The 23,749-nt window shown below is 43.4% G+C and overlaps 2 protein-coding genes across 3 annotated transcripts in view; both read right to left on the reverse strand.

Annotated features, from left to right (window-relative positions):
* gart (phosphoribosylglycinamide formyltransferase) overlaps window positions 1-23,749 on the reverse strand; it is a 107,249-nt gene that overhangs the window by 51,785 nt on the left and 31,715 nt on the right. For both annotated transcript variants that reach the window (XR_013961715.1, XM_080720318.1), the window contains exons 7-12: window positions 21,997-22,122; window positions 19,801-19,888; window positions 16,971-17,056; window positions 14,438-14,606; window positions 11,898-12,129; window positions 6,937-7,031 (exon numbers count right to left, since the gene is read on the reverse strand). Coding sequence is in view for 1 of the 2 variants with exons in the window: in XM_080720318.1 (XP_080576444.1) it covers window positions 6,937-7,031; window positions 11,898-12,129; window positions 14,438-14,606; window positions 16,971-17,056; window positions 19,801-19,888; window positions 21,997-22,122 (796 nt within the window). In the remaining variant the exon portion in view is untranslated. The remainder of the gene's footprint in view (window positions 1-6,936; window positions 7,032-11,897; window positions 12,130-14,437; window positions 14,607-16,970; window positions 17,057-19,800; window positions 19,889-21,996; window positions 22,123-23,749) is intronic.
* LOC308309364 (heat shock 70 kDa protein-like) lies at window positions 3,141-5,108 on the reverse strand (the record flags this gene model as incomplete). Its single annotated transcript, XM_080754913.1, has 1 exon — window positions 3,141-5,108. The coding sequence occupies one exon, from the start codon at window positions 5,106-5,108 to the stop codon at window positions 3,141-3,143; it is 1,968 nt and encodes a 655-aa protein (XP_080611039.1).

The following is a 23,749-nucleotide window of genomic DNA, read 5'->3' on the forward strand; positions in this document are numbered from 1 at the left end:
CTATAGTACTTACTTGTCTGGTTGACCTAACAGGGCAACCAGACTATAGTAAGTACTATAGTCTGGTTGACCTAACAGGGCAACCAGACTATAGTAAGTACTATAGTCTGGTTGCCCTAACAGGGCATCCAGACTATAGTACTTACTTGTCTGGTTGCCCTAACAGGGCAACCAGACTATAGTACTTACTTGTCTGGTTGACCTAACAGGGCAACCAGACTATAGTACTTACTTGTCTGGTTGACCTAACAGGGCAACCAGACTATAGTACTTACTTGTCTGGTTGACCTAACAGGGCAACCAGACTATAGTACTTACTTGTCTGGTTGACCTAACAGGGCAACCAGACTATAGTACTTACTTGTCTGGTTGACCTAACAGGGCAACCAGACTATAGTACTTACTTGTCTGGTTGACCTAACAGGGCAACCAGACTATAGTACTTACTTGTCTGGTTGACCTAACAGGGCAACCAGACTATAGTACTTGTCTGACTTTCTTGCTGATAAACTTTATTTTGCTGCACTACTCCTTCCACAGTTTTGGTGCACTTGGGCCATATGTCAAATCGACCGACTTCATCAGGAATTGTGTGCTTGCATTTTGTTAAGAGATATGTTATATGTATAGTTTAATTTATTTATAAACTAATATTATTAGTTTATTTATATATTTATATAAAGGTTTTAATATGCAAAAGCCCAAATCATATTAGTTTGGGCAACTACATCGCACTAGGCAAGCAGATCACTCGCGGCCACTTTATTCAGTTGTGTGTCGGTGTCCTCCTCACTGTGACTGTGTGCGCTCCAGCCGGCTGCCGCCGCTCCATGTGTGTGACTTGACGTTTAGGTGGAAACAGTGCTGTACGCATGCCGTGGTTCTGTCCTGCTGCTCACTGTGTGCGCTCTTGTGACGTTGCTTTAGGCAGAAACAGTTGTCTGATTTTCACAGTAAAAAGTCACCTGCCCGTGTTTAGTCGCGCACCGCCCGTCCCCGCACCCGCACATTTATAATAGTATATATTCCGCCTGCCTCCGGCGACTCTCTGCCCGTCAAACACGGGTACCCGACCCGTTGCAGGGCTCTGCACTAGGGCATTAAGACTTGTGATTTTTGCAAGTCGACTCGACTCAGTAAAAGGTTGAGTTGAAGTCGACTCAAACTATGGTTTGATGACGTCATCACATCACACACGACCCCCCAACTATTTTGGGGGGGTCCCCAGATGATTAACTTAATGTGAAACATTGTTTTCTCACTCAATAGTAAACAAACCAACATAAAGTTTAAGTGTATAGAGGGTATCTTCACATTTCTAAAGTGCCAATTTAAGGATTTTTTAATACCTCTAAAATGACAAATTAAACATTATCGAAATTGTCAAATATATAGAGGCAGAAATTGTGAAAATAGCCGACCTACATGCTCACAACGCCTCGCTACGTGAGGCACTGTGAGCATGTAGATCTGCTATTTTCACAATAGAAAGGTTTTTTTTTTCCGGATCTAGGTTTCTGTATCCTGTCCAAGGCCCAATCATAGCTTCCGTCCCATCTGTTTACATTGTAAACAGAGGAAGGAGCAGCACGGTCATTTCATCGTCTTTTTTCACACGTTTTTTTTATTTATTTGATAGCTGCTTGATTCTTGTGCCCGCCTGGCATATGATCCGCGCACATATCGTCTGCTATGTGCGCGAACGTGTCCACGTGTTACCATAGCACACAACTGGCCGTTTCCAATGTTTTCTTATGTAACACCGGCGGATACAGCAGGATACTGCCTGGCAACGGATTTGTCTATTCCAATGGATTTCTTTTTATTCGAAAGCTGTCATCTTGTCTACCGGTCTACTACATGAGTCGCGCACAGACCCAGATACTTTGGCTTATGGGTCAAAAGCACCCGTCTGTGCTGACGTAGGTAGAGAGATCCAGAATTCATTCATTTGCAAGTGTGACTCACGTCACAGCAACCAATGTCCCAGAATTGCATCTTTCTAGTTATGAGACAAGGTTGAAAATAAGTGACGTTCTACTTAGGGTTGCAACGGTATGAGATTTTTAACACCGGAGATATCATCCGTGTCAACACCGCGGTTATCGGTAACACCATTTCAACCACCATTGTGTGTCTTGTCATCTTGTGAGCACTCAGTAGCAGCCAATGCTACCTCAAGCTACAACAACAACAACCATCCGACCATATTAAAAATTCAGCTTTATAAAAAAGCAACAACACTGTTAGTGTTACAACAGTCCTGCGTTTTCTTGTTTGGCTAATCGTTGTTTTTCCGCCTACTGCGCGCTGTGACAAACAGTGATATTATAAAGCCACAACTAGTCTCCTGGAACGTGCCCTGCGAGTGGGGACGAGACATCATGCAGTCTGATGGGGTGTGCTTCGCCCCGTGGATGATCCGTTGATTCTGAATCTGTTCTTGACACTCCCACACAAGGAACGGCTCCCGGCCCCCCGCGATTGAGAACCGAATCCCATCGTTCATTTAAAAGAGCTGTTCAAAAGAGCGGAATCGTTGCCGAACGTCACATCTCTGCTGTGCTCCTCGGGGCAGAACAGAGCAGCGGATGTGTTTTCTTTTTATTTAACAGTGTTATCGGTGTGCAAGTAAAGTACTCGGTGTTGTGCTCGCTCACCGGTAACACAAGGGAACCCTAGTTCTACTATTAAGTACATGCAGTTTTACCAGAGGAGGACGAAGGGTTGGATATTGAGAGGCATATTTAATACAGTAAATACCTTGCAAAAGTATTCAGACCCTTTAGAGTCAGATTGTATTATTTTTGAGCGGTGGTAAACCGCTCCATAGAGTGGCTGTGCGTGTGTCTGTAGCCTTTTTCCTCAGCATTTTGCCATAGCAAAATGTGTGTACATGGCATCATGTTTGTCTAGTGATGTCATATGTCGTATGTCTGTAGCCTTTTTCCTCAGCGTTTTGCCATAGCAAAACGTGTGTGTACTCAAATCCTAGCTTACGTTATGCAAGCACGACCACCACTCACCTCACATTGGGTGTGATTTTTTTCTATTTGAGTTCCTTTTCACAGTACGCTACTTTTGCAAGGCAAGTAGTTAATAGGGAAATAGGGTAGTTAATAGGGAAGAAAGTTTCCCTATTAACTTTTCATCTTTTGTCTTTTTCTCTTTCGTCTTTTGCCAATCCCCAATGTTGGCTCCTCAATGGTCGGGCCTTGGCCTTGGGAGCTTCCTTGTGCGTCCTCTCTGCTGCTGCCTGCTGGCATTCCTCCTCCTTTACTGATGACAGGCTCACACACCTTCTCCAGCTCTTTGAGCCGATGCTCGTACTCCTCTTTGTCAGCCAGAATGTTGTTCTCCATCCAGGCGATGGCCTGATCACACTGCCCAATGACCTTCTTCTGCTCCCCTTCGCTGATCTTCTCCTTCATGTTGTCCTCCTGCACACGGCTCTTCATCCCGAAGGCGTAGGATTCCAGCGAGTTCCTTGCAGCGATCCTTTCCCTCTGAGCGTCATCTTCAGCTCTGAATTTGTCAGCGTCCTGCACCATCTTCTCGATCTCTTCTTTGTTGAGCCGGCCCTTGTCGTTGGTGATGGTAATCTTGCTCTCTTTGCCCGAGCTCTTATCCACCGCGGACACGTTCAAGATGCCATCGGCGTCTATGTCAAAGGTGACGTCGATCTGAGGAACCCCACTGGGAGCAAGTGGGATTCCTGACAGCCAAAACTGGCCCAACATATTGTTGTCCTTGGTCATGGCTCTCTCTCCTTCATACACCTGGATGAGGACCCCAGTCTGGTTGTCATAGAAAGTGGTGACATTCTTGGTTTGTTTAGTGGGGATGGTGGTGTTCCGTTTGATGAGATTGAACATAACTCCTCCAATTGTTTCGATGCCCAGGGAAAGAGGTGTCACATCCAGTAGCAGAAGGTCTTGAACATTTTCTGAATTATCGCCTGACAAAATGGCAGCCTGTACAGCAGCTCCATAAGCCACCGCCTCGTCTGGGTTGATGCTCCTGTTCAGCTCCCTGCCGTTGAAGAAATCCTGCAGGAGTTTCTGTATTTTAGGGATTCTGGTGGAGCCTCCAACCAGGACAATGTCATGAATGGTTCCCTTGTCCATGTTGGCATCTCCGAGGGCCTTTTCCACAGGCTCTAATGTTCCCCTGAAGAGGTCAGAGCACAGCTCCTCAAAGCGAGCTCTGGAGATGGAAGTGGAGAAGTCAATGCCCTCATAAAGGGAGTCAATCTCTAGGCTTGCCTGGGAGCTCGAAGACAGGGTTCTCTTAGCCCTCTCACAGGCTGTGCGCAGCCTCCTCAGAGCCTTCTTGTTTTGGCTGATGTCCTTCTTGTGTTTCCTCCTGAACTCCTCCACAAAGTGGTTGACCACACGGTTGTCAAAGTCCTCCCCACCCAGGTGAGTGTCTCCAGCTGTAGCCTTGACCTCAAAGATGCCTTCCTTGATCGTCAGGATGGACACGTCGAACGTGCCCCCGCCCAGGTCAAAGATTAGGACGTGGCGTTCCCCTGACTTGACTTTATCAAGTCCGAATGCGATGGCAGCTGCAGTTGGCTCACTTATTATTTTCAGTATATTCAGCCCCGCAATGGTGCCAGAATCCTTTGTAGACTGCCTCTGGGAGTCGTTGAAGTAGGCTGGGACGGTGATGACCGCATTGTTCACCCTCTGGCCCAGGTAGGCCTCAGCTATCTCTTTCATCTTTACCAGGACCATGGAAGAGATTTCCTCTGGGTTAAAGGATTTGTTCTCCCCCTTGTATTCCACCTGCACCTTGGGCTTTCCTCCAACACTCACCACCTTAAAGGGCCAGTGCTTCATGTCTGACTGCACCACTGCATCGTCAAACTTTCGCCCGATCAGTCGCTTGGCATCGAACACGGTGTTGGTGGGGTTCATTGCCACCTGGTTCTTGGCTGCGCCCCCGATGAGTCTTTCAGTGTCGGTGAAAGCCACATAGCTGGGTGTGGTCCTGTTGCCCTGGTCATTGGCTATGATTTCTACTTTGCCGTGCAGGAGAACCCCCACACAGGAGTAGGTGGTTCCCAAGTCAATACCAATAGCGACACTTTTTCCTGCAGACATCTTGAATAATAACTAAAGAAGTTGTCTGTGCGGACTGGGAGCTTATTTATTGGCTGCGTGACATCACTGTTAGTTGTGACATCACGGCGACTGGCTTAGAGGCATTGTGAATGTTTTCAAATATAGAAAAGTCACACCTGTGCAAAGCGAGCGGCGCAAACTCGACACACATGCATATCTCCTTGTATGGGCGTTTTGTCCTTAACATCAGTTACTTTATGTGTATAAGCACAGTAAATACATTTGCCTAATAGTCAGTCAGTTAGATGACGGTCAAAGTTCGTATTGGGAATATTTGGGTGAGGAAATATGGAGACATAGAGATTTACAGATACTAGACGTTAGGTCCGTTTTGTGAAGTCTCACTCCCGCTGCTGGCGGTTGAAGGCTGAATTCCAGCTGGGGAAGAAGCACTAAAGACGGACACATGTCGCGGCGCTGCGCGGTGCGGTGATGCACGGTATGGCCGCGGCGCAGTACGGCGTGGCGCGGTCATAGCATTTCTGATCATTATAATGAATAAGCTTCAGAAAACTAGTTCACATGAACGATATCGATGTAACTAAGATATTCGATTGGGTACATATATTTTAAATGGGCAGAATTACAATTAAAAATATATTTTATGTTGAGGGTGAGGTAGGGGTGGGCGATATGGAAAAATACAATATCACGATATTTTTCGAAGCTGTTTCACGATACACGATCTTATCATGATTATTTTTCAAGTTACTTGACAAAAACTAGACTCTCTGGGTTCCTTTTGGGAGGTCTAAGTTGAACTCTGACAGTATACAAATGAAACCAAATGGACCCTTATGGGTCCATTTGGTTTCATTTGTATACTGTCATGGTTTCATTTGTATACTGTCAGAGTTAAGTGGAGACCTTCACATTTTAAAGTTTGAGAACTATGATTTAGTCTAAAATGCAGGTTTAAATTGAATTCTGCAATGAATCTCTGTATTAACGATTAAACAGGATTTTTTACAAGGCTCCCTCAATTGTATCACGATATATACGATACCTCTGAAAATGCATATCGTGGAGACATTGTATCATCTCAACGATAATTATCACCATATCGCCCACCCCTATCCAGAATTGTTATGTGTACAGCTGTCATTTCACTTTTTTTGTTGCTTTGTCCTGATTGTCTTATTGGTGTTGTATGTCTATGCCATGTTTTATTTTGTGTGAATACAGTTTACCCATTCAGAACGGGTACACATTATTGTGTATTATTATTTTATGCTTTAACTATTAAAATAAATAGCAGATATACAAGCTCACAGCGCGGCACTCGGCTGCGAGCTTGTAGATCTGCTATTTTTGAAAAATCTTGAAAATTTGAATTTTGACCCAATTCTATAAGTGTCTTTTGAATCCTTCTAAGGTTTTTTGAAAAACCTATGTTTCTATATGTCAGCAATCTGGCCAGCAATCGTCAAAGAAAAGGTCCTTTCCACTTAACTGGAGCTCAGTTAGTCTGTTCTTGAGAGACTACTATGTCAGTGGTTCTCAAACCTTTTCATGTGAAGGACCCCCAAAATTATATGAATTTGGCCACGGACCCCCATCTCAAAATATCTAGTTCCAGGGACCCCCCAGAAGCAAAATTTGAGTTACAAACGTTCGCTTAAAAAAAACATATATTCAAAGATTTGCAAATATTTTCACGACTTTTTCAAAAATAGCGGATCTACAAGCTCGCAGCGCGGCACTCGGTGCCGCGCTGTGAGCTTGTATATCTGCTTTTTTTCAATAGTTAAAGCATTAGATAATGTTAGGTGAAAAAAATAAAAAAAATGTTAAACAGTTAAATCACCAGCACGGGAGGTTGCCTTGGCCAGAGGTTTTATCATGTCCACCAGCCTGTTCCCCGCGGCAATGTCCACTCCACTGTCCTTGTAGGTCAGGCCTCTGTTAGGGAGACACATGCAGTGGTGGAAAAAAGGATTCACATTATTTACACAAGTAAAAGTAATAATACTGCAATATAGACATAATATGTTACAAGTAAAAGTCTGGAATTCAAAATACTTGATTAAAAGTGCAAAAGTGTTTGGTATCAAGAGTTACTTGAAGTACCAAAAGTAGAAAGTGCACAAGACAGAATGTGGCTTTTCAAGTTTTCAAATGTCAAAATGAACTTTTTAAAATTGCTGATCTACAAGCTCACAATGTGTCGCATTGAGACACATTTTGAGCTTATAGATCGGCCATTTTCTACACTCTCTTGTAGATCGGCTATTTTCTACAAGATCGAATATTTTCAAATGGCAGAAATGTATAACGGGCTGAAGTGGCTAATGTATGTTTTGTAATAATAATCAAAATCTACAATGTAACTAGTAACTCAAGTTTTAAAATAAATGTAGTGGAGTAAAAGTACAATATTTAGATCCAAGTGGTTGTGGAGTAGAAGTAAAAGTATTGGTAATTGGAAATACTCAAGTAAAGAACAAAAAACAGTAAATACAGTACTTACATAAACCTACTTAAAGGGGGACTGTCACATAAAGGGTTAATGTCACTTTAAGAATCATCTTAAAAAAGAGGTTAATATTTTTATGATGTCATTGTGGGGATGCGCAAATATAAGCCAATCAAATTAATTGTCTGTATAGCCTGACTGTATGACTACTTAACTGTACTGGTCAGCTGTTGTTGGGGGGCGAGGGGCATATTACACTGTGACGTGAGCTTCAGACTGTTTCAGACTGTTTTCAGAGAAGCTCATGTCACAGTGTAATCTGCCCCTCAACCCCTTTAGGTAGTTACTTTACACCACTGGATACAAGTACTGTTCACTTAACAGCCCTAATACTGTAGGTCAGACATGTTAGAGAGTAGCCCCATATAGAACCTCACCCGAGACGAGGTCCTATAAAGATTTCCCCGTGGAGGGGGAGAACGCCTCCAACGTTTAGGTAGAAAACACTTTTCCCGAAATTGTATCCACAAAGTAAAGGTAGTTCCGAGCTCCCAGACTGTGATAACCTAACAAGGGTCCATCAAACATGAACCAGGGCACGAAACAACCCCTTAAAATCTCAGCTGGAATGGCAGCATTAGCGCCTCCTCGGGTCGAATGTTGCATACTGTGACAGTATGCAGCGACGGTTGGGGCTACGTTCGACCAGAGGAGGCGCTAATGCTGCCATTCCAGCTGCAACTTCCAGGCTTGTAAACATTAGACTGGCTGACAAAACTAGCGATTTTAAGGGGTTGTTTCGCGCCCTAGTTCATGTTTTATGGACCCTTGTTAGGTTGTCACAGTCTGGGAGCTCGGAACTACCTTTACTTTGTGGATACAATTTCGGGAAAAGTGTTTTCTACCTAAACGTTGGAGGCGTTCTCCCCCTCCACGGGGAAATCTTTATAGGACCTCGTCTCGGAGCACAACAGTATGCAGCGACGGGTGAGGTTCTATATGGGGCTAGTTAGAGAGATACAAGTCTTGGTTCACTTCACGGTCCTCCTAGTTCAGGCCTCTGTGAGACAGTTTACAAGTACTGTTCACTCTACTGAACTTGTAATGCAATGTTCTTTTTCAAGTAAAAAATTGTCAAATATGTCAGCAATCTCTTTGTATATTTAAGTTATGTGTCACGATTGCCATGTCCAACTTCAAAGCCTATAAGCCAAACAGAAATGTAATTGTCAGCGACAAATACACAATTAAATCGTTACTCGCAATTATTTGGGCGACAATTAATCGTCATGTAAAGTGTCATAATCGTGACAGCCCTACTTATCACTAATAGTGCCTCTTAATCTGAAGGTTGCTTGGTGCCTCGGTGCCACGCCGTTTCCTCCATAGGCCGCCGCTATTATTTTGAAGGGCTGGAAGGGGGTTGTTTTTGTTTTTTTGGATTATCACTTGACGGCAACGATTACGTCATCTAGTCACATGACAGTGTGGGTCCAGAAGAGAAACATGGCTGCGCCCATCCCGAGTCCACAGTGTGCAGAGTGGAGACCCCTCTTTGTATACAAATGTCTGTTATGAGTTAATGAAGTCTCTTTATGGGCCTCTCAATGGATTTACTATGGAGGAGCTTCACTTCGCGTGCACGCCCGACGTGCGTTTTAAACAAATCGCGGACATTACCGATGCGGGCGGGAGCGGACCGACGTACTGTAAGTAATTATACCTTTACTGTATATACAGTAAGATTGACAGTCCTCACCGTCAACGGCGCCATGGTATTAACCCTTTCAATGACGGTGAGCGCCGTCTACAGCAGCAGAACAGTTATAGGTCAAGCCTGTTAAGAGGGATACAAGCACTGGTGACACTTCTGTCTTTATCTCATTTAAAACGGGTACACATTATTGTGTATCATTATTTTATGCTTTAACTAATGAAAAATTGCAGATCTACAAGCTCACAGCGCGGCACCGAGTGCCGCGCTGCGAGCTTGTAGATCTGCTATTTTTGAAAAATTGTGAAAATTAGAATTTTGACCCGAAGTGTCTTTTTAATCCTTCTAAGATTTTTTGAAAAAACGTATGTTTCTATGTCAGCAATCTGGCTAGCCATCGTCAAAGAAAAGGTCCTTTTCACTTAACTGCAGCTCAGTTAGTCTGTTCTTGAGAAACTACCATGTCAGTGGTTCTCAAACCTTTTCATGTGAAGGACCCCCAAAATGATATTTATTTGGCCACGGACCCCCATCTCAAAATATTTTGTTCCAGGGACCACCCAGAAGCAAAATTTGATTTACAAACGTGCGCTTTGAAAATACATATATTCAAAGATTTGCACACATTTTCACGACTTTTTTCAAAAATAGCAGATCTACAACCTCGCTCGCATTCAATAAATCTAGACCTAAATGGGTTAAACTGTTCACCCTTTGTCAGCCTTCTGGTTGGTCCCTGACTGACCAACCAGCAGGCTCTATTTGCCTTGTTCCGCCCTGGTTCCGCCTGTTTTAATGTTGAATTTGCTAAAACATAATTTTTGGAGAAATAAAAACATTTAAAAACATGCTGAGTCACTATACTGCCACTGAGCAGCTCCATTTGACTGAAACCAAGTTTGAAATTAGAATTGAACACACAGAATAACAATACAAAGCAACTGAATTACAATGGTAGTGGATGGAATGTCCCACCGAGTGTCCCACCGAGACACAGCAACCAATGGGTGTGAAGAGGGGCGGGACAACGGGCGGGACTTGACAAACGGTGAATTGCTCAGCTGCAGACTGGTGTTCAGTCTAATGACGTGACGTGTCAGTATGTTGTGAGGGAAGCCAAAGTAGTAGCCATTTTAAAGGACAACTTTGTTTTTTTTTACAACAAGGGTTCATATTTTAGATTGTAATTAGAGAAAAGAAAGAAAATTGTGTTAAAATGTTTTAATTTACTGCTTTCTATCGTTTTAGCGATTTTAATGACGGTTGGGGTCATGCATGCAAGTGGCTAAATATGTATTTTTAGAAACAAGCCAATTCCCAAGATGCACCACAATCCTTCATGGGCAGATGTGACTTATGGGGGCTGGTGTAAATAGTAATAAAGAAATTGCCAGCCTATGGTGTCTAAAAAGTCATATTTAGTCACTTGCATGCATGCCTCCAACCACTGAAATCAGTCATTAAAATCTCTAAAACTATAGAAAGCAGTAAATGAAAACATTTTAACACTCATCTTTTCTTTTCTCTAATTACAATCTAAAATATGAACCCTTGTTGTAAAAAACAAGGTGTCCTTTAAAGTGCAGACACCTTATTCACAAAAAGAATTCACTGCAAACTTACATCTTTGAAATGTCTGAATATATTATTTAAAATAAGCTTTTTGGTGGATCATTAGTAAGTTAAAAGTCTATGATGCCAATTCACTTATGTCATATGAAGGTTCATTGATCTTCTTCCGTCAAAATACAATACATAAATCCAAACTTCTAACATAATTTCATATTTTCTTTCTACAATCTGAACGTCAGTTGTGGCAGAAAATATGCCTTCATAGAATTCATTAAGACACAAACATAAGCGGTGGGTACTTGCAAAGTTAGTTTATTAGAAAGTTCTACATAACATAAAAAAATATATATAATTCTTTCTAATGATGTTATAATGAAGTCAAACACTAATCTTGATGCCTTCACATTCCTTTTTTTAGACTAAACTAAATGATCTATAACGGAGGACAACATTCTGAAATGCTACGGAATGTTCAAGTAGAAAATATTAATAGGAGTGTGTTGTCAGGGGTGTCGCACCAAATTCTGGGCCCTGAGTGCAAGGATTCACTGCGTTATTTTATGCTTCAACTATTGAAAAATAGCAGATCTACAAGCTCACAGCGCGCTGCAAGCTTGTAGATCTGCTATTTTTGAAAAATCGTGAAAATGTGTGCAAGTCTCTGAAGGTTTTTTGAAAAAACTATATTTCTATGTCAGTGGTGCTCAAACTTTTTCATGTAAAGGACCCCCAAAATGATATGTATTTGGCCACGGATCCCCATCAAAAATATTTAGTTCCAGGGACCCCCCAGAAGCAAAATTTGAGTTATAAGTGTTCGCTTAAAAATACATATATTCAAAGATTTGCACATATTTTCACGTCTTTGAAAAAATAGCAGATCTACAGGCTTTCAGCGCGGCACCGAGTGCAGCGCCTGCAGGCTTATATATCTGCTATTTTCCAATGGCTACAATATATAAAATAATTAAGGCCCCTCCACCTTGGGCCCTAGTAACTCAGTCCCACTTTTCCCCCCCTTGTGACGCCCCTGTGTGTTGTCGGCGTGCCCTACACTCACACACACCTCCGCCGACTCAGGTGGGCGATGGCCCGGTGGCCGATGTCGCGGCGAAACGTGGCTCCCGGGAAGCCCACGGACGCCACGCCCTCGTTGGCCGCCTGAAGGGCTCTCTCCAGCGACGGTCTCACCGCGGTGACCGTGAGGACGCGCCCGCCGCTGGACACCACAGCCCCGCCCTTCAGGGCGGTGCCAGCGTGGAACACCAGGGAGCCCATTTCCTGCACCTGGGACAGACCTGAGAAGACAGCGGACAACACTTTAATATAGGCCTAGAATTATTGAATGCTTTAACCAGTGAAAAATAGCAGATATACAAGCTCGCATCGCGGCACCGAGTGCCGCGCTGCGAGCTTGTAGATCTGCTATTTTTGGAAAAAGTCGTGAAAATGTGTGCAAATCTTTGAATATATGTATTTTCAAAGCGAACGTTCGTAACTCAAATTTTGCTTCTGGGTGGTCACTGGAACTAAATGTTTTGAGATGGGGGTCCGTGGACAAATACATATAATTTTGGGGGTCCTTCACATGAAAAGGTTTGAGCACCACTGACATAGTAGTCTCTCAAGAACAGACTAACTGAGCTCCAGTTAAGTCAAAAGGACCTTTTCTTTGACGATGGCTGGCCAGATTGCTGAAATAGAAACATAGGTTTTACAAAAAGAAAACCTTAGAGGGATTCAAAAGACACTTATAGAATCGGGACCGGATTCTAATTTTCACGATTTAAAAAAAATAGCAGATCTACAAGCTCACAGCGCGGCACCGAAGTTAAAGCATAAAATAATGATACACAATAATGTGTACCCGTTCTAAAAGGGTTTTTAAACAGTGAGCTATTTTCAATTACATTTTTTTATCCTCTTCTAAATCTCCCCTGCACAATATTGTGTTCCGCAAATCAAGCAGGGCATTCATTTACAGGGGAAAAAAAATAGAATAAGGAGATAAGATATTTCTGCCCGACAGCAACAATATCATCCTGATGAGTCAAGAGGCAGGGGTGTCGCACCACATTCTGAGCCCTGGGTAAAAGGATTCACTGCGGGCCCCCCCATGAATGTTCTTCATAGGGGGAACTGGGAACGCATTATTTTGTGCTCTAACTATTGAAAAACAGCAGATGTACAAGCTCACAGCGCTGCGAGCTTGTTGATCTGCGAGCTTGTAGATCTGCCATGTTTGAATATTTCAAATACTTTTTTTCTATGTCAGTGGTGCTCAAACCTTTTCATGTGAAGGACCCCCAAAATTATATGCATTTGGCCACGGACCCAGGTCAAAAGATTTAGTTCCAGGGGCCCCCCAGAAGCAAAATTTGAGTTACAACTGTTCGCTTAAAAAATACATACATTCAAGATTCAAGATTGCACACATTCTCACGACTTTCAAAAATGGCAGATCTACAAGCTCGCAGCGCGGCACCGAGTGCCAGTGCTGTGAGCTTGTATATCTGCTATTTTTCAAATTGCTAAAATATGAAATAATTAAGGGCCCTATAACTCAGTCCCACTTTTCCCCCTCCTTGTGACGCCCCTAGTCAAGAGGACTGGAGCTCCAGCTCAGCTCCTCTTATGTCCTGTATGTCTCTCTTCTCTCTGTCTGCCCTTGGTATCCTGTCTATGGTCTGCTATCTAAATAAAGCAAAATAATTCGCCTCCTTGAGGTTCCTGTCATAACAAGCCCATACTGTGTGAGCTTTTCTGGGGATAGTTCGCTACGTTTTTGACCATTCTTACCTTCACCAAACAATGTATTCAAAAAGTAAAGGTCCTATACCCGTCTCTCACATGTCTAATTTTTCAACGGCGGGGGTAATCCAAGCGATGTGTTCAAACAATCCTTTAAAACACTCGTTTTGTCAGCCAGTTCCATGTTTTTGTCATGCTTGTGGCCATTTCTCGCCCTCACCTCTTTGTGGCTACAACACAGATTAATTCATAGGATGCCCACGAGGTTGGGCAACGCGTCAATCTCTTTGATGTCTCTGGAGGCCCGGTGACGCGTTTGCCACGTTGTACAGTAAACTATTCGGTAGCTACTGTACCAGGCTACCGCGGTGACGAAAAACACTACATTTCCCGAAATGCAGCGCAAGATCACGTGACCGGGAAGTCCGTCTCCCTCATTCACTTCCCTGTAACGCTGCTGCACAAACATGCAGTTTTCTCCTACTTTTAAATCACCTTCAGGTTCAAAACGCGGCCTTTTCTACCGGCTGTTACAAAAACGCTATGGCCCACGATTGTTTAAAAAACGGTCCTGACTGAAAGAAAATATTATCGTTAAACAGGACTTGCTTGGATAACATTTACTCTGATTACTTTTTTCGCCAGGACCTTGAAGGTAGGTAAAATGGCGGGGTTGCCATGGGCACCAGCAAATTAGATGTTGAATAATTCTGGGCACCCGATGTGAAAAAGATCTCATACTGGCTTGTTATGAGCAGGAACCTCATCTCGGAGCTGTATAGCGGAGGGAGAGGTTCCAAAAGGAGCTACAAAAGAATAAATAAATAAACAAATGTGTTGAGTGTCTTGCAGCACCTGTGATCTCCACTCCTTTCTTGTACGCTCCGGGGTAACCTTCGCTGGCCATCACCACTGTGACCGCAGAGCTGTCCTGGTGCCACACGGGGGTGCTAGAGGCCAGCTTGCCGTTGAGGGTGTCCAGCAGCACTTCATACAGGTCACTCTTCAACAGAGGTAGGAGGACCTGGGCCAGCGGCACAGCAGACATGCAACACAAACACCTTTAGTCAGCATGCACACTAGGGCATTCACGAATAGTGATTTTTGAAGCGGTGAAAGCCGCTTCCAATGAGTGGCTTTGTGTGTCCCGTTCATGTCCATATATGGTCATTCCAGTCCAGAATGAACAGGTTTTATCTGTCCCGTACATGTGTGTCCCGTTCATGTCCATATATGGTCATTCCAGTCCAGAATGAACAGGTTTTATCTGTCCCGTACATGTGTGTCCCGTTCATGTCCATATATGGTCATTCCAGTCCAGAATGAACAGGTTTTATCTGTCCCGTACGTCCAGAATATGTGTGTAACTTCCGTCCCAGTCTGATGATTGGATGATTAAAAATGTCCAATGAGACCATACTTTGAGGATTGGTCAAGCTTCACATGACAATTCGGCCCTCCAGATAAAATCATTAATTCATTCAGAATTGGAAGAATGTATATGTTACAGTATGTTTGGGTAACTCAGGACGGTAAGAGTAAGAGCGCTTGTTTTGTCGTTCACCACACACTAATCACCACCAGATGGCGACGACAGCCCATAGACAGCCATTCACTAGTGCAGGCGCTGACGTCACTCGTTTGCGACTCTCTTTCTTTATTTACTAGCCTAGCTGGGCGGTGTTTAGCCATTAGCTTAGCCATTAGCTTACTATGAGCGTTTATCGTGGGCTTGCCCAGGCCTTACGGCCTGGGCATAAATATAACGATTGCATTCACCACGGCTTCGTAACTCGCGCTGCGCTCCGCCGGCCGCGCGGCCCTGGCCCGCTCTTCGCGGCCACTCGCGCCTGCGGCGCTCGGGGGCGAAGAGAAGGACCAAGGTCCGCTGGCCTTCGCGCCGCTTGCAATGTCGTGGACAATCGAGCGGCTCCGCCTGGAGGACGTTGTTGTGGCGACCGCTTGCTCCGCCCCGTGCGGCACCACGAGTGCTCCGTTTCTCGACCGTCCTGTTTCTCTAACAAACCGTGACATATAGATCACAGAGTTCATAGCTCTAGAACACATAGAATAAAAGTTCACCGCTTCACTTCGAACCGAGGTTTGATTTTTCATATTTAGTATTCGAATTATTCAACCCTAAAATAGTCGAATATTCGACAGGAATGGCCAAACTGTCAAATATTAAGTAAGTAAGAGGCGAACATTGTGAAAATAGCAGATCTACATGCTCACAACGCCGTTGTGGCGCTCGGGGGCAAAGAGAAGGACCAAGGTCCGCTGGCCTTCGCGCCGCTTGCAATGTCGTGGACAATCGAGCGGCTCCGCCTGGAGGACGTTGTTGTGGCGACCGCTTGCTCCGCCCCGTGCGGCACCACGAGTGCTCCGTTTCTCGACCGTCCTGTTTCTCTAACAAACCGTGACATATAGATCACAGAGTTCATAGCTCTAGAACACATAGAATAAAAGTTCACCGCTTCACTTCGAACCGAGGTTTGATTTTTCATATTTAGTATTCGAATTATTCAACCCTAAAATAGTCGAATATTCGACAGGAATGGCCAAACTGTCAAATATTAAGTAAGTAAGAGGCGAACATTGTGAAAATAGCAGATCTACATGCTCACAACGCCGTTGTGAGCATGTAGATCTGCTATTTTCACAATATTTATCTGTGGAACCGAGTCACATTAAATGTAATACCTACAATTCCAAGTGCTTGTCAGGGTTTGGGGTCCCCAGTTCAAATATGTTTATTTTGGGGGTCACAGCCTAAAAAGGTTTGAGAACCCCTGGCTTAGAGCATTAACAAATTCATCCACCAGGGGCATTGACAACTCATTCTTATGACTTCCTATCTAGCCAATCTTTATAAACTATATATTTTTTAAAGAGAAAACAATAAAAAAAAAAATACAAATATGTGAATATTCGAACAGTGACTTTGATATTCGAATATTCAAATATTTGGTGAATGCCCTATTGCATACTAGACCACTAGTTCTCAACATGAGGTCCGGGGGACCCACAGGGGTCCTTGAGGGGATTCCAGGGGGTCCAAGTCTAAATGATTGGAATGAAAGGAACCAAATGGACACTTATGGGTCTCTGACTAAAGAGCATGTACAAATGGACCCGGTTAAATGAACACTGATGATTTTACAGTGATAGATTGGGGTCCCATAGATAAAACATTGTGTCAAATGAGGTTGTAGCACAACTGCACATCATTTGTGCATCGTCCTTGAAATTAAAAGGTTTGGGAATCATTGTACTAGACCACAAAATGACCAGGAAGATGTAACCAACCATCACTGAGTAACTACAAAGATAAAAGTGAGTGTGCGTGCGCATGCACGCACGCACACACACACACACACACACACACCTGGGTCTCGGGGTCTCCGAAGCGGCAGTTGAACTCTAGGACCTTTGGTCCCTGCTTGGTTAGCATCAGCCCTGCATACAGCACACCTGGGAGAGTCAGAGACACAGCCGATAAGAGACTGAGGCAACCCGGCTGCATTCCATTCATCTACCAAGGGTTAGTAATAATAATTGCGATTAACGATTTAATTGTGTTTCTGTCGTTGACAATTACATTTCTTTTTGTTTGGCTTTTAGGCTTTGAAGTTGCACATGGCAGATATGACACACATAACTTAAATATACAAAGAAATGAAGGACATATTTGACAACTTTACACTTTAAAAAGAACATTGATAGTGGAAATAGCCGATCTACAAGCACACAACGCGTCGCATCGCGACACGTTGTGAGCTTGTAGATCTGCTATTTCCATTTTTGATGTTTGAACATACACAAACATTTTTCAACATATAAACGATTATGATGATTATCACAAAATAATTGTGATTATGTAAAATAATTGCGATTAGATGATTATGTAATATTGTGACAGCCCTACCCATTACGACTCAAAAGGGGTGCAACACTTAATCAACCTTTGGGTATTGTCAAGGCGCAAACATTTTAAAAATAAAACTAATGATAAAAGACGATCTACAAGCTCACAATGCATCGTACAGTGAGCTAGTAAATATGCTATATATTTCTTTTTTTGCGCGACAGTACAAAATAGGGCTTTAGTAGTTGTACTGTATATATCCCAACTAAAAACAGGCTTCTGGATCATTTGCCTAATTGAAAAAGAAGTAATCGCTAAAAACAGTGGTGCTTTGGTATTTTCTTTTCTGGGTGAACGGTTATTTTTGGTTATCTTTCGTCACGTGCATGCGCCTCTAGAGGCTATTTAGAAAGAACAGATGTCAGCAGATCTAACGGTGGAATTTGCATTGTTACTTAACTTTTTCTCTGCCATTTTAAACATAGCTGTAGTAAGCAGCTGCCAAATTGTCCTTACCTTTTAACGTGGGCACGCGCACGCATCGTGCACAATCTGTGCGCGACTCATCTAGTAGACGTGTAGACTCGGTGACAAGCTTTCGAATACAAAAAACCCCATTGAAAAAGACATATCCGTTGCCACGCTGTATCTCTGCTTATCAGCCAGTGTTTACATGAAAAAGCATTGAAAAAAGCCAACTGTGCACTATGGTAACACGTGGACACGTTCGCGCACAAAACGCACGATATGTGCGGGGATCATAATCCAGGCGTGTAGAGACTGGATCAAAGTTTCCAAACGCAAAAATCAGATTGAAAAACGAGCGTTCCATCGCCCAGTAGCTTCCACTTCTGTTACACAGTAAACCAATGGAGGCGGGACTATGGCCCAGGCTCAGACTGGATACGGAAAGCTGGATCCGGTCCAGACCGGAAATGACCGGATACAGTTAGGGGGGCGGGCCTAAAGAGCCAGAATCAGCGAAAATCTGCGCTAATACTTTTAATCCTTTCATAATGATTAAAGCTAATTAAACTTTGCGGGCTCTACGGGCATGGCAGCGCGGTACAGCGGGAAATCGACGGGCTCTACGGGGATCGCGAGGTATGAGTTAAGATTGTATTTTCTAGCTTCATTTAATTCAATTAGAAAATACAGCGCTGCAGTAGAGAAACAAAGTTTGAACGAATCTCAAACACCACAGTAATTGAGCCATGTATGAGGACGCACATAGGGCTGTCACGATTAGGACTTTCTGGAGACGATTAATCGTCATACAAAATAATCGCGATTGACGAATGTATCGTCTTTTTTTTCTCCTTCATTTTATGCTACTATGATAGTAGGCTATGAGCTTTACTCATACTGTACACCTTCATGAAGAAGAGCAATGCTTTTTGAACATCAGTTCAGTGGTGTAAAGTAACTATTAAGAACATTTACGTGCAAACTTTAGCCCTACAAGCTCACAACGCGTCGCGATGCGTTGTGAAAATAGCCGATCTACAAGCCCACAACAACGCGTCGCGATGCGTTGTGAAAATAGGAATATAACAAAAGGAATATAGTCCCGGGATATGTATGGTACATGTGTCTGTACTTCCGAGCTTGGATCGGTTGAAACAAACTTTTTAAGCATGTTTAGTTAGCCAGCCAGCCTGCGTGACTGCATTGCGTGCCGTGCTGCTGTTGACTCTTGACTGACTGAGGAGTCGAGGACGAGCATTGAGGGTTCTGCGTTCACGGGGACGTTCAACAAGGAGGAGGAGGCGCATTCAAGAATGCAAGTGTTGACGTGAGGACAAGGTTTAAGAATGATTTTATTGTCAAAACCCACTACTTTTTAATTGAATTGGATAATTGACGATAAATATGAAAGATAATCGCGAATAGACGATTATGTATTAATCGTGACTGCCCTAGACGCACATGCAGTCACTGCTGGAAACCTACAGTAGGTGTCAAAGTATCCATATGAATAGTGGGCAATTGTGCTTGTGAATCTAGGGGGGATGCGCTGCACACCACTCACTGGTAAACCTGGTAAACTTGTTGCGCAAACAGACATTTGCTTAGATAGGCTATATGGCACGTCACTCGAATCTATGGGACGCGTTCACACGCGCAGGCACTGTTCGGTGCCGTTCCTGCGCGTGCGTGTGGGAAAATGATTGGCCGGACGCTGTGATGGTACGTCCAGCCTTCAAAGCACTACTGGCCAATAAGATAATTGATAGTTGCAGCCCTACCCCCTCTCAGTGTCAACAAAACACAGGACAAGCAGAGAAAAGGTCAGACGTCTGAGCTCAGTCGTAAATCCAGAGGAGGCTGTGGGGGAGTGAGATCTTACCCACATAAGGGACTCCCTCCGCCTTCATGCCGTCCACGGTCTTCTGGAGAACCGTCTCTGTTATCTGCTGTAGCAGCTCCTCGCTAACCTGGACAGAGAGGACAGGGAGATCATGGCCCAAACCAAGACAAGAACCAAGACACGTTTGTCACAGCTAGGCTAACATAATCGCAGTTATTTTGTCATAATCGTCATAATCGTTCCCATGTTGAAAAAACGTACATACATTTCTAAACTTTTATTGGAAATGGCAGATCTACAAGCTCACAGCGCGTCGCGATGCGTTGTGAGCTTGTAGATCGGCTATTTCCAATGTTCTTTTTTAAGTATAAAGTTGTCAAATATGTCAGTCATTTCTGTGTACAGTATACCGCAGGGGTCCTCAATAGGCGGGCCGCAAGCCCACAAAGCGTCGCCGATGCAACGCGCTGTGGGCTTGTAGATCAATGGTTTTCCTTCCCTCCGACGCACAGCCCGCTCCCCCTCCCCCCTCCCCCCTCCACACACTCACGTCGCTCAAGGCGCTCGCTGCCTGAGAAAAGTTGTTAAAACCTCTTGGAAACCATTGCTGCCACTGGATTAATAACATTAATACATCTCAAATAGAGATCTACTACTACCTTTTGCTGTTCAATTGGAGAGGACAACGGCAACAAATTAAAACCCACGATTTTAGGCTCCAACTGCTTGCAGAGAAATGGTCGCGATGGATGCGTGATCATGCGTCTTTGCAAACTATCCTAGGCTGTGTGACATAGGTTAACTATGACTCGTTGACCCTGATTTGACCGGGATTTGACATAGGCAATCAGCGCAGGCTGGCTTTGTGCAGAGAGTGTCAACTGAATTAATTATATGTAGCACAGTAATCCTCTCCCCCTCATGCTAAACTGACTTTAAGATCCACTTCATCCCAAACTTTATTTTCCATCCTGAATGAACAGCCTAATATTATTGCATTTAGGCTCTTTAGTTTCCAATAATTAAACTATAAGCCAGTGTTTTATTGCTACACAATAAATGGTAAATAATGTAGTCTACAACATGCATAAATAATTATCCATCCATCCATCTTCAACCGCTTATCCGGCATAGGGGTTGCAGGGGTAACAGTTCCAACTGAGATTTCCAGAGTTCCACTTCCTTAATAATAATAATTAAAATAAACAATACTAATGATTATAATACACATATATATACAGTACATAGTGTATTAATGTATCCGCCTTATTTCGCCTTCAATTTCTTTTTTTTCTGGGTATTTAAGTAGGATGTGAGGGGTCTAGCTAGGGGTTTGTCATGATGCTGAATCCATTGCAAGCATTTGTTTTGCACAAAAAACATTCCTTGGGCTAGAAATGGCCTCAGAAAATGATGCATATATGGGTGAGCATTCATGTTAGTCGGAGGCCTTAGGGTTTTTTTTCTCGTGCTAATCAGTCTAAAAGCGCCAAATTTTGCACAGATGTAGCCCAGGGCATGCTCTAATGATTTAGCTAGGGCGCCCGAGTCGGCGACCTTCAGGGTCGCCACAGCTCCAGAAAACACCCACAAAACTCTGAAAAGTGATGACTCATCACTTTTCATCACTAAACCATCGTTTTATGGGACCCCGAAGGTCGCCGACTCGGGCGCCCTAGCTAAATCATTAGAGCATGCCCTGGGCTACATCTGTGCAAAATTTGGCGCTTTTAGACTGATTAGCACGAGAAAAAAAACCCTAAGGCCTCCGACTAACATGAATGCTCACCCATATATGCATCGTTCTCTGAGGCCATTTCTAGCCCAAGGAATGTTTTTGTGCAAAACAAATGCTTGCAGTGGATTCAGCATCATGACAAACCCCTAGCTAGACCCCTCAGATCCTACTTAAATACCCAGAAAAAAAGTGTTTTTCTGGGTATTTTCCTCCTGTATTGAAAGTCGATGGGAGCCCAACTTGATTTGGCCGCTGTGGCGACCCCGAAGGTCGCCGACTCGGGCGCCCTAGCTAAATCATTAGAGCATGCCCTGAGCTACATCTGTGCTAAATTTCACGCTTTTAGACTGATTAGCGCGAGATATCCTTAAGGCCTCCGACTACCCCTGGTATACTGTATTTAGGCTATGTGTCATATCTGCCATGTGCAACTTCAAAGCCAAAAAGACAGAAATGTACTTGTCAACGACAAAAACACAATAAAACCCTTCGTGTACCTGAGGTGTGGGGCAGTAGGCCCCCATGCCACCGGTGTTTGGCCCCATGTCACCATCCAGCAGCCGCTTATGATCCTGGGCTGGGGGCATCGCAGACACTGTGTTGCCGTCACTGAAACACAGACACTACAGGCAGAAAGAGCATGGAATTAACTGCTTTTTGATGTGTCATTTTGGCAACAGCCAGCTTTATTTTGGACAGAAGTAAATTTAGCTCCATTTTAAATCCAGTGCATAATTATGGTGTTAACCCATTTAGGCCTAGAATTATTGAATGCTTTAACCAGTGAAAAATAGCAGATATACAAGCTCGCAGCGAGCTTGTAGATCTGCTATTTTTGAAAAAGTCGTGAAAATGTGTGCAAATCTTTGAATATACTGTATGTATTCTCAAAGCGAACGTTTGTAACTCAAATTTTGCTTCTGTGGTCCCTGGAACTAAATATTTTGAGATGCGGGTCCGTGGCCAAATACATATCATTTTGGGGGTCCTTCACATGAAAAGGTTTGAGAACCACTGACATACTATTCTCTCAAGAACAGACTAACTGAGCTCCAGTTAAGTGAAAAGGACCTTTTCTTTGACGATGGCTAGCCAGATTCCTGACATAGAAACATAGGTTTTTAAAAAAATCTTAGAAGGATTCAAAAGACACATAGAATCGGGTCAAAATTCTAATTTTCACAAAAATAACAGATCTACAAGCTCGCAGCGCGGCACTCGTGCCGCGCTGTGAGCTTGTATATCTGCTATTTTTCAATAGTTAAAGCATAAAATAATAATACACAGTAATGTGTACCCAAGGACAACTCCACCATAAATTACTTTTAGGATAATTCTCCTACTTATGTTGATCCCAAAAGACGGTCCATGGGGTCTATTAGGCAGAAATGCCCCTGTTGTCCAATTTGACGAGCAGAACCCAGCAGCTTTCATAGCATAGAGTGAAGCCTATAAGCCTATCACTTTTACACTATTTGTTGTGTTCAAAAGTGATTTTCTTTTTCATGAATGTGTTACTATTTGTCATTACAAACACATCCATGCCTTGGTTGTCCCACACAAGCCACCACAATCTCATAAATAATGTTTTGGGGTGAGCATTCTGCACAAGTGCCAATCAAAGTAACTGTACTGGCCCATCACAGAGCATCTGGCTTGTGTGGGACAACGATGACATGGATGTGTTTGTAATGACAACTAGTACCACATCCATGAAAAATAAAAACACTTGACCAAAACAACTAGTGTAGTGTAATAGTGCCTAATAGACCCCCATGGACAGTAATTTTGGATCAATATAAGTAGGAAAATTTGCCTAGAAGTGATTTAGGGCGGAGTTGTCCTTTAAGCGCTATAACCACCTTCCTCTTCTTCCTTGCAGAGTAATCCTTAACTTGTTCTAAGCTAAAATAAGTAAGGACTCTGTGCTGGAGAAATGGTGATTTAATAACAAAATATATTCCAAGTAAACACGTGAACAGCCAGGGTTCTATCTTCAGTATGACAAATAATAAATATAACAAATAAAATATATCACTGCTTTTAATATGCGTGGCCACACTCTTCTCTACCTGAACAAGAAGTAAACACCGCACCAAGTGTATCCCATAATACCCCTCTGCAGCCCGCCAACTACTTCAAGGCATACTTAAAGGGATATTCCACTTTCAACAGGGAAACACCTTATGGGCTTTTCTCCCCACACACACCCATTGTAACTTCAAACTCCATTTTAACCATGATAGATTC

The sequence above is a fragment of the Nannobrachium achirus genome (genome assembly GCF_963921795.1).
Source record: "Nannobrachium achirus genome assembly, chromosome: 24".
Lineage (NCBI taxonomy): Eukaryota > Metazoa > Chordata > Actinopteri > Myctophiformes > Myctophidae > Nannobrachium > Nannobrachium achirus.